This window comes from Myxocyprinus asiaticus, chromosome 2, assembly GCF_019703515.2.
Source record: "Myxocyprinus asiaticus isolate MX2 ecotype Aquarium Trade chromosome 2, UBuf_Myxa_2, whole genome shotgun sequence".
Classification (NCBI taxonomy): Eukaryota; Metazoa; Chordata; class Actinopteri; order Cypriniformes; family Catostomidae; genus Myxocyprinus; species Myxocyprinus asiaticus.
The window spans coordinates 47,969,677-47,980,547 of NC_059345.1; the positions used below are offsets into that span (position 1 = coordinate 47,969,677).

General features: G+C 39.6%; 1 protein-coding gene across 5 annotated transcripts in view; it reads left to right on the plus strand.

The window, feature by feature from the left end:
- Positions 1-10,871, plus strand: part of LOC127409838 (zinc finger protein 536-like) — a 245,656-nt gene that overhangs the window by 234,271 nt on the left and 514 nt on the right. For all 5 annotated transcript variants that reach the window (XM_051644698.1, XM_051644718.1, XM_051644708.1 and 2 more), the window contains one exon: positions 10,458-10,871. This exon is cut by the window's right edge and continues 514 nt beyond it. In XM_051644698.1, coding sequence (XP_051500658.1) covers positions 10,458-10,711 — 254 coding nt within the window. In that variant the 3' untranslated portion in view covers positions 10,712-10,871. The remainder of the gene's footprint in view (positions 1-10,457) is intronic.

Genomic DNA, 10,871 nt, shown 5'->3' on the forward strand with positions numbered 1-10,871 from the left:
TTCGGCTGGTCATGTGATTCTAATATGGCAGCCCCCATGTGCAGACCCTCTCCATGTAGAATAAAACAGCTTTTATAAGGTTACTTATATGACTGGAGTCTTCATCTCATGTGAGTGGTTATGATTTTAAACATATACTGCAAAATTACAATGCAATTCTTTAGGAGTAAAACGTTTTAATGAGGAAAACATTACTGAGTGCACCTTTAACTGAGAATAACCAATGCTGTAAAGGTATTGTTCATTGTTAGTTCTAATGTTAACTAATGTTGTTAACTAATGTTAACAAATGGAACCTTATTGTGAAGTGTTACCCATGATTTTCCTTGGTATTTTTTTATTTACAGTAATCTCTTGATCATTTAAAAGTTACATAAATATGCAAGTGCATTTCAAACCTCATATTGACAAAACGTGATCATTTATGCTGTTTCACAGTGCAGGTTTATATAGAGCCTGGTAAAGATCTTAGGCTTAGCGCCAGTCCATTGTACTGGAGCTTTGTCTTTGCTTGAGTGTGTTTACCGAATCAGAGCGAGTGAATCTGAAGGTGTGATGTGGGTTTTAGTGTGAAATCTTCCTCAGCAGGGTTTTGGGAGCAGGTGGGAAGAGATAGCGCGTGGCACACTAACGTTGCGGAGGGATTTGGGTGTTTGGAAGCTCTCTTTGCTGAGTAATCTCCCAGCCTTTACAACACACAGGTTATTACTGGCCGACAGATGGTACATCACTTTTTACTGCTCACACCTTCTGTGGCTTGCATTCTCCCCAGACACACACTCCCTCTGTTTTTCTTTATCTCTTCCTTCTTTTCCGTATAGGTGACACTCAAACACACATACATACACTGGAGAAGTTTCCACTCAGTTACAAACACATGCATACGCTACACGTGCAGCACAAATGCACGCCCAGAAAAAAACCTGGCACCAAATCATACACAACATCCCTGCAGGTACAGATTCATTAGAGATGCTTTGAAATATCACAACGGCTTAGAGTGTCTTTTTATCTTTTAGGCGCACTTTGTTTAGCTAACAGAAACGCATTATAGATTGAAGTACAGAAATCAATATGACATCGAGGGAGAGAATTTGAGTCTCAGGGCCAGTTTAGCTCTCAACCAAAAATATATGTACTAAAGTGTAGCGGAAGTGTTTAACATAGTTCAGTACTGAATCAGGTGACCTCATCCAGAAGTTGAAAGGATATGAGCGGTTAAACCCTTAATTACCCATAGAGCGGAAGTCTCTCTCTATCCTTCAGTATTCCTATCTCTCTTGTTCTCAGGCTAGCGTTACTCACAGTGAGCATCTGAAAGTCATTAGAGGCTCTGCAGTCTGCTCACATACACACACACATAGATGCACACAAACATCCCAACGTACCCCATACATACTGAATACCCCCACATAAGCCAAACACATGCAGAAACAGGAATTCATGACATGCTCATGAGCTATTATTTTTCAAAGACATGCCACACATACACAGGGACACATGCTCAAGTGTGTAAACACGCGCACACACACACACACACACACATACATACATACACACTCACACACACACAGCAAAAGTGCTGAAGCCCTGCAGGTTCTTTCTGCTGTGTGGGGCAGGGGATTCGTCATGTGCTGATGAGCTGTTATAATAATATATGAGCAAATCACAAGCATTCTGCAAATTAATCATTTTTCCTCCTGAACACCCTTCTCCCTCTCTCTCTTTCTCTCTGTCACATACGCACATACACATCCACACTCTTTGTTGCTGAGCGTTGGAGAGGGTGACTTCTCACAGACAGACAGAGGTGAGAGGCAGCACTCTCTCACAGATGGTAGCTTTGGCATCAGATGGAATTTATATAAGACTGATTTTGATTACATTCCAAAGCACCTCCATGCCTGCGTGTGTGGGAGCCAGTGTCTGCTTGCTCACATACCACAACATGCAACCGTATTGTTCAAACGCATTTTGTTGTTTTGTTTGCATATTTTTTAGAATGTGTGTTTGTCTGTGAATGATGAGATTAGAAACAGAGAATGAAAAGGACATAATAGGAGAGTAAGGGAGCAAGAGAAGGAGACACCACAAGAGGGAGCATTAGACGTGTTCTGGGAGAAGGTGAAGAATAGACACACACACACACACACACACACACACAAAAAAAAAAAAAAAAAAACAGATACAGATAGATACAATGATATTAAGACAATGAGATGTAGAAGGCAGAAAATGAGTGAACTGAATAAATAAATTTGATCCCTGTTTTCTTGTTTGGCATGATGGACAGTGATGGGAGTGTAAGGGACAGTGATGGAGTGATATCAGTGAATTTGCAGGAAGTGGGTGATGTCTTTCGTCCTCCCTCCTCTTCCTCTCCTTCGCCCTCTGATCTCCACATATGAGGCCTTCAGGGGTTAATTAGGCAGCCGTGATAATGGCACACTGCTGAAAATAATAGAACTCTTTTTTTTCTCTCTCCCTTTTTTCCTCTCTCTTCTTTTTTCTTTATTTTGAGACTATGTTTGAAAATTATGGGAAGTGGTAAGAAAAAATGAAAGAAAAATACACACACACACACACACACACATGCATGCACACACACACACACACACACACACACACATGCACATGTCATTTCTATTTATAATAATAATAAAAAAGGTGTATATACAGATATATTGTATGTGCTGAGGCTAATGTATATTTGTTTGTGTTTTGGCCACAAAAGATTCAAAAGATTTATAAGCCATTGCATTGGTAACAAGGACATTGGAATTTCTGCTCACACCGGACTAGCAGTTTCGGGAATCAGACCTACTGTAGAAAAACTTACTGGGGAGAAGAAGAGACAGTGAGAATGGAGAAATAAAAATCTTCATACTGGTTCAATTCAATTGGTACATCAGCAGACAATAACTAAATAGAGTGTGATTCACTGGAGAGCTTTAAAAAGTGGAATGAGATAAAGAAACAGGGAATAACACAGACAAATAAATAATGTGGATGTACATAAGGATTGTCACTTACATGTTTATCTAACTATCTAAATGACACCATAGACATCTATTATTTTAAAATAAAGCTATTATAACAGACTAATCCTAACCCTACAGGTAAATTACAATGTTTTGCTGTTTTAGAACATTATTCGCTTTATTTATGACTCATTTTTACCTTTAAGGGAGGTTTTGCCTACTGGGGACAATACTGTCTCTAAAATATAGTAAGTAAACACACATACACACACTTGTACACATTTAAATGTGAGGACCTCTCACTGACTTTTATTCTTTAATTAAGTTAACCATAACTAGGACACCCTAACCCCAACCACAACCTTTACACACAATTTTTGACATTTTTATTTTTTTCAATAAAATGAAAAAAAAAAAAAAAAGTAAGAAAAAGGAGATGTTTGGCAGAATGAAAGCCTAAATAACATATGTTGTTCCAGTTCCGAGGTGAAATGTCCACTGTGTGGAGCTAAAAGCAAGTTAAATGTTCTCCCACACAGATGAGGTTTTTAAGGTTAATACTATATCAAGTTTAAATTCAACAAAAAAAAAAAAAAAAAAAAAAAAAAAAAGAAAAGAAAAATCAACCTCCTTATCCTAAACCTAACTGATAGTATCATAAAAAGCAAATGTGGCATGAAAAATGCAGTTGGTGAAGCAACTAAATAAAATTGCATCTTCATGTTCCATGGAAGACAGAAAGTTGTACATGTTTGGTACAACATGAGAGTGAGTAAATGATGACTGAATTGTCCTTTTTGGGTGAACTATCCCTTTAAAACATGATTTGAAACTTTTTTTTCCTAGTGATGGACCATTCTTACACATCATTTGAATAGTTTTACTGTATATAAGAAGATATATTCAGTAATGTGTCCCTCACAGGCATATCATAGCACGTACAACTTTATACACACCCATGCCCAGTTTTCATATAAAGAGTAATGTGCTCCTTACATAAATGAGGCTATAGCACACCGACAACATACTCAAAAATGTGTTTGTTCTAGAGAGCAAGGTCAGTAGGAAAAATAAAATGATGAATTTAAGGAGGATGTTAGCATGCTTCGCCCTGAGCCAAACCCTTCACCACCACCTGATAACAAACATGCTGTATACGTGTAGTTTGGCACACACAATATGAAACGCTGTAATCTTTGTGCATAAAATCTCTAGTTCCCTTGTTATCTGGCAACTTGCAGTAGCTATCCAAAATTGTCTCAATTAGTTTCTGTTTAAGTAATCGAGACAGAACTGTCATAGGAATTGCTTTGAGAGGGGGTCCAATGTGTATATTTATTTGATATAAGAAAAATGTGTCCTGTCACAGAACACCCCTCGAAATATGATTCATTGTTGCCAATTATTTTGACCATCAAATAGGCACCCTGAAGGGGCGGTATTATCTCACTTTGAAAAGGGAGCTGGAGGAAGCTTTCCCAATGAATGCAGAGAGCTGTGACGGAGGTTACATATCAATAGGCTTTCTTCTTTTGTGTTTCTCTATGAGCCCTGTTAATCATTTACCTGTGGCCCTGTCAGAGCCACTGTGAGCACAACATTCTGCTATCCAAATCGCTTTCTTTCTTTCTTTCTTTCTGTCTGTCCAGGTTCACCCAGCATGCAAAATATGTAGATTCTTTATTATTATTATATTTTTTTTTAAATGGGATTCGCCTCACTCTGTGGCTCAGTTGGACCCCTCTATGACAATTCCAAGCTCTCTGCGCATTTGCCTAAACATTTGCCGCTTCAGGAAAGCAACAAGATGGGGGAGAAGAAAATAAATAAGAAGGGAGAGAAAACTGACTTACAGTGGTGACACACTAGTTTGCAGTATAAAATAGTATAAAATGGCATGAGAATATTCTGCCTCTCAGACTTAGCTCAATGTAAGGAAGTGTGAAATTAAAGTGTGTATGAATAAAACAGCCAGGATTGTGTGTCGCCAGCTTGCTTATCAGACAACTGGAACATCGAAAGCTATAAAACTTGTAGCAATCCCCTTTGTATCGAGGTCTCAGCAGACATTGTTGTATTCAAAAGCCGCTGCGACTCCAAAGCCAAACACAAAGTGCTTATAAATCCTTCTTTTTTTTTTTTTTCTGCCACACACACATACACACAGAGAGACAACGGTACACACTCTTACTCTGGGGATGCGTACATTTTTCAAGTTACATCAAGGCTACACCTTTAATGCAGCCGCTTTACATTCTTCTCACCAACGTGGCTGCTATTTTAAACCCTCATGTTAATTTGATTTAGTGCTTTTCAAATTGAATTGAGAAAAATGGAGAGCAAATGTACTGTTATTAATGTTCTAAAGTAGCGCGTAGCTGAAAGTGCCTGGCTTTGCTCTAAGTGGATGGGCCCGATAAGAGAGCCAGCTATGATAGGCACGTAATCTGCATTCCTCAAACAGACTTTGTGGGCTATTAAGAGCCATTGTGTACAATGCGCCGATGATCAGATCCAATCTCTTAAACAGTTGTACATGCTCCAAGCTGAAAAGAGCATTTCAAAGTTCTGTAGGATACCAAACAAAGAAATGTCTTCATATGAACAGAAGATAATGTCCACAGTTTCAAGCGGATAATGGAAATACTTTTGATGGAAATACTTTTGACTTACACACTAAAATTAAAAATAACCTGACACTCAAGGATCAAAATGTCAGCCCAGATCTGCACAACTATAAGCACATTCTCAGCCTCACACTTTTTGCAAAACACTACACACACTTCTGTACATTACATGATGTCACTTCTTTGCCATTTCAAGGCACTGCCTTTCAAAATACCACACCTATGAAATAACTGATCAAACATTCCCGTCAGGTGTACAGACACTTAGGTGCTTAATTGTAAACTCACCAATCAGGCATTAGCACTATAAAAAGGCAACAGGTGAGTTTACCTGTCTTTAACACAAATGGAAGGCAACATTACAGTAAGAGGAAGAGGGAGAAACATCATTGGCCTCAGATATTTTGAATGTCCCAGACCAACGTGGTGGTACTGTAACATCACAATGTGCACTGCAATCACGCAGAATGGGGTCCTCCACCGCCATGCCAACTTAGGTCCTTACAACACGGCTCACATACTCACATTTTTAGACAGATTACACAACATCGTCACAGCAGAAGACCAAATTGATGCAGAGCAAATGAGATACGTTGTCATCTGGGACAATGTATCTTTCCACCGATCTGCTCTGGTCCAAAACTGGTTTCATCAGCATCCACAATTTTCACTCCAATAGCTCCCACCATACTCTCCCTCCCTTAACCCCATTGAGGAGTTTTTTCGGCATGGCGGTGGAAGGTTTACGATCTCCAGCCCTATGTTAGGATACCCCTCATTCAAGCCATGGAGGAGGCCTACAACCTAATTGATGCAGGGTCTGTGCAAGGATGGATTCACCATTCAAGAAGATTCTTCCCTCGCTGTCTTGCAAGAGAGGACATAGCTTGTGATGTGGATGAAGTGCTATTGCCAGATCCGGCTAGGCGAAGAGATGATGCTTAGGGTTTTTTTTTTTTTTTAATTCATGCAACTTTTGAAAACGCATGGATGTATTGACTGATTTTACAATGTGGAGAGAAATAAATATTTTCATCAGTGTGCAGTACTGGTCTTGCGTTTTGTGTTTGGTCAATATATTCATGTACTTTACTCAAATAATATCTCCAAAAATATCAAACCCAGACTATATCATTAGAAAAGTAGAAATGTTAAGTGTTTTAGATTGAGCACAGCAGTGTGTTCCTGGCTCAAACAGAATCAGATCGTGTGAATCATGTGTGTGTGCCATACGGTGTCAAAATTGGGTTTTTATAAATTATTGTATAGTTTTGAATGAAGTGATTCATTTAGCAAAAGATCCAAGGTGTTCTACTACTTGTGTGTGTAATGTTGCGCTGGTGCTGGCAATGACGATGATGAAGTGAAAAACCCAAGTGCAGTTTTATTAACATAAGTGAAATCCAAAAACCCTAACTACAAACGGGAAACATGAACTTGACTAGACTTGATATAACGTTACCAAACACAATACCTGACAAAGGACAATGGAAAACATGAGGGCTTAAATACATAGACAAGGGGTAAAACAATGACGAGGGAACCAATGAACAGACAGAACTGATAACAAGATAACAAGACAATAATCCAATAAAAAGACACAAAAACATGGAGGGAAACAGGACTCTCCAGGGCTCGGAGGGTCTAGACAGGGTCGGATGGTCGAAAGTTCCCCTTGCCTGATCAAATGAACTAAAGGTGGGCACAAGGGCAGGAACCAATTCCAGCTCAAATAGCCCAGTGAGAGATGGCTCTGGAATGAACGAGGCCTGCAACGCTGGTTCGTTGGCCAGAGATGAGCCTGAGACCTTGCATGGAGCAGGCTGAGGCATTGCTGCTGTGACATGGCATGGAGCAGGCTGAGGCGTTGCTGCTGTGACATGGCATGGAGCAGGCTGAGGCGTTGCTGCTGTGACATGGCATGGAGCAGGCTGAGGCGTTGCTGCTGTGACATGGCATGGAGCAGGCTGAGGCGTTGCTGCTGTGACATGGCATGGAGCAGGATGAGGATCCAGGCCAGCGGCCATGACGTGGGACTCTGGCTCATCGACCATGACGTGGGACTCCGGCTCTGCATCCGCCTCCCCCACAGTGAACGTAGAACCAGTAATCTGCAGGGTAAGGTCGATATACTGAACCAGATTGAGGGAACTGCGACTGCCAGGCATCAAAGAGGAAATTGGCTCACTTAATCCAAAACAGAAACAGTCTTTGAGGGCGACCTCATTAAAGTCCACCCGGCAGGCCAGAGCGCAGAAGTCCTCTACATAATCCTCCAGGGGACGATTCCCCTGACGTAGGCATTGGATTGCTGGGTTCATGGTTAGGTCAGGTATTCTGTAACGTTACGCTGGCGCTGGCAATGACAAAGACGATGAAGTGAAGAACCCAAGTGCAATTTTATTAACAAAAGTGAAATCCAAAAACCCTAACTACAAACATAAACATAAACATGGACATGGACATGGACATGGACATGGACATGGACATGACATGGACATGACATGGACATGACATGGACATGACATGGACATGACATGACATGACATGACATGACATGACATGACAACATTACCAAACACAATACCTGACAAAGGACGGTGGAAAACATGAGGGCTTAAATACATGGACAAGGGGTAAAACAATGACGAGGGAACCAATGAACAGACAGAACTGATAACAAGATAACAAGACAATAACCCAATGAAAACAAGACACAAGAACATGGAGGGAAACAGGAATCACATGACTAGGGAACACATGACATGAAACAGGAACTAGATTTTCAAAATAAAAGACATGAAAAACATGAACAAACACATCAAACATTACAGTGTGTGTGGTTGTGTGAATTGTTTGTAGTTTTTGACAAAATGACAACACTACAACAACAATAAATTGTATTCCCTTTCACACAAATCATAAGTAAAACGGCAGATTATTAGTTAACTTTTCACTCTGTTCCTCACTGTTCCCTTATGCGTAACAAACTACATTTACCAAACTTGTCTCATAGAATGAACTTTACTATAACTCAATTTTTGCAAACTGACTTTACCCTGTAAAATCTAGTTAGTTAACCTTACTAAAAAAAAAAAAAAAAAAAAGCATGTAAACCGATTGCCTTAAAATATCTAAGTAAATGTACTTATTTGGCAGTAAATGTACTTATATGGCTCATGTAAAGTGAACTAGGAATAGCCTTTTTTTAAGGCAATTGTTTTCCTCACTTTTTTTAAGTAAAGTCAACTTATTACATTTTACAGTGTTCGTGCCACGTTCTACATTTTGAAATGAACACTAGAGGCTCCACAAAAACTGTGCGTTTTATTCACTTTTACACAAATTATGAATACATCAGCTTGTTATGACTTTATAAACACTTATTTTTCGCACTATTACTTGCACTATATTTCACACTTTCGCACTATGTTATGATATCAAAACACTTTTACTGTAACGCATCATTTGAAAAACAATACATTTTAATGCTTGTATTACAGACTACACACTTTTACAATATGATTAGCTTCAGTGATAGCTCACCTGATAAAGTGTTGGTCTTTGAACTCAGAAAACCACAGCTCGAGACCTGTCAAGCACGCAAGCTGACATGTGAGACGAGAGTGTCATAGAAGCGACACGAGATGATGTGGTTGCTTCAGAATATGTGCTTTTCATTTCTCATTTTGTTTTTAGACTCTATCGGTTTAAGCATTGGTTAAGGGTAAGGATGCCTGCTGTGTTTCTACCTCGCATTTCATTTTAGATCACTATTGGTTAGGTTTAGATTAAAGTTTAAGGTTAGGCAGGTACATTTTACTAATTAAAACCTCCATCTAATATTCACCTTAAGCCTTGTCTGATTATGACACAATTTCACTGGCTTTTGGTGCCCCCTGCTGGACTTTTCGCTGGGAAACTGCAGCCTAATGTGTAATAAGGAACATCATTTTGTTTTGCAAAAATGTTGGCACGGTGCCGTAATTTTTATGAGACCACACTGACATTTACAAGCTTATTCATGTGCAGTTGCACAGTAGCTCAACTGATAGCTCGTTACACTTGTAATGCAAAGGACCTAGGTAAGAGTGCAGAAGAGCACACAAGTCTGCATGTTACCACAAAATGACGTGTTTGCTTCAGCAATTGCATTTTTCATATCACATTTGCTTTTTATGACACTATCAATTAGGTTTAGGGTTAAGAGGTAGGTTTTGTAGATTTTAAACTCAATAGAGTATTAACCTTGAAAACCTTATTTGTTTTAGAGAACTTTTAATTGGCTTTTAGCGCCAAACAGTGGACATTTGACATTGGAACTGCCGATATACATGACCATGTGAACCATGTGATGTCATTTTGCTAAAATGTCGTCACATTAACAGAATTTTAAAGAGATCAGGCTGGATGAAAGGGATAGTTCACCCAAATATTCAAATTATATCATCACTTACACATCCCCATGTTGTTTCTAACCCGTATTACTTTTTTTCTTTCTTTAGTGGAAAAAAAGTGTTAGACAGAATGTTAGCCACAGACACACTTTCAGTGCACTTTTTTTTTTTCCATAAAATGAAAGTGAATGGTGACTGAAGCTGTCATTCTGCCTTACATCTCCTTTTGTGTTCAGCGAGGAAAGAAAGTCATATGGGTTTGTAACAATATGAGGGTGATTAAATGTGATGACAGAATGTTGACAGAATTTAGATTTTTGGATGAACCATCCCTTTAAAATCAGCCAGAATATGTGAAAGCCTTTCAAATGAACGGCTATTCTGATGTGACTTTGACAATGTACAGAGTGCTTGTGTGTCTATAATGATGTTGCTTTCTCTCCCACACACAGGTCATGGAGGTCAGAGGCCATTCCAGTGCCGGTACTGCCCCTACAGCGCCTCTCAGAAAGGCAACCTGAAGACCCACGTGCTCTCTGTACACCGCATGCCCTTTGACAACAGCCAGTTCCCTGACCGTCGCTTCAAACGCACCCGTATAGACTCTGATGTCTCTGGAAACACAGAGGATGGAAACCCTCCCTCCTCTGGCCAGGGGTGCACAGGGGAAGGTATTTCTGGTGATACTCATTGCTCTCTTGAGTGAAACGACATACAGTAAAGCTTGATCCAGGGATTTCTAAAGACCAGGGGTTTGAAGTGATGATGTCGTTATTAACAAGTGGAATCAAGTTAGGACACCACATCATAAAAGCATTCCCATCGTATTATGCTTAAAGAAACACCCATGGGAAGAACTGTCTAAT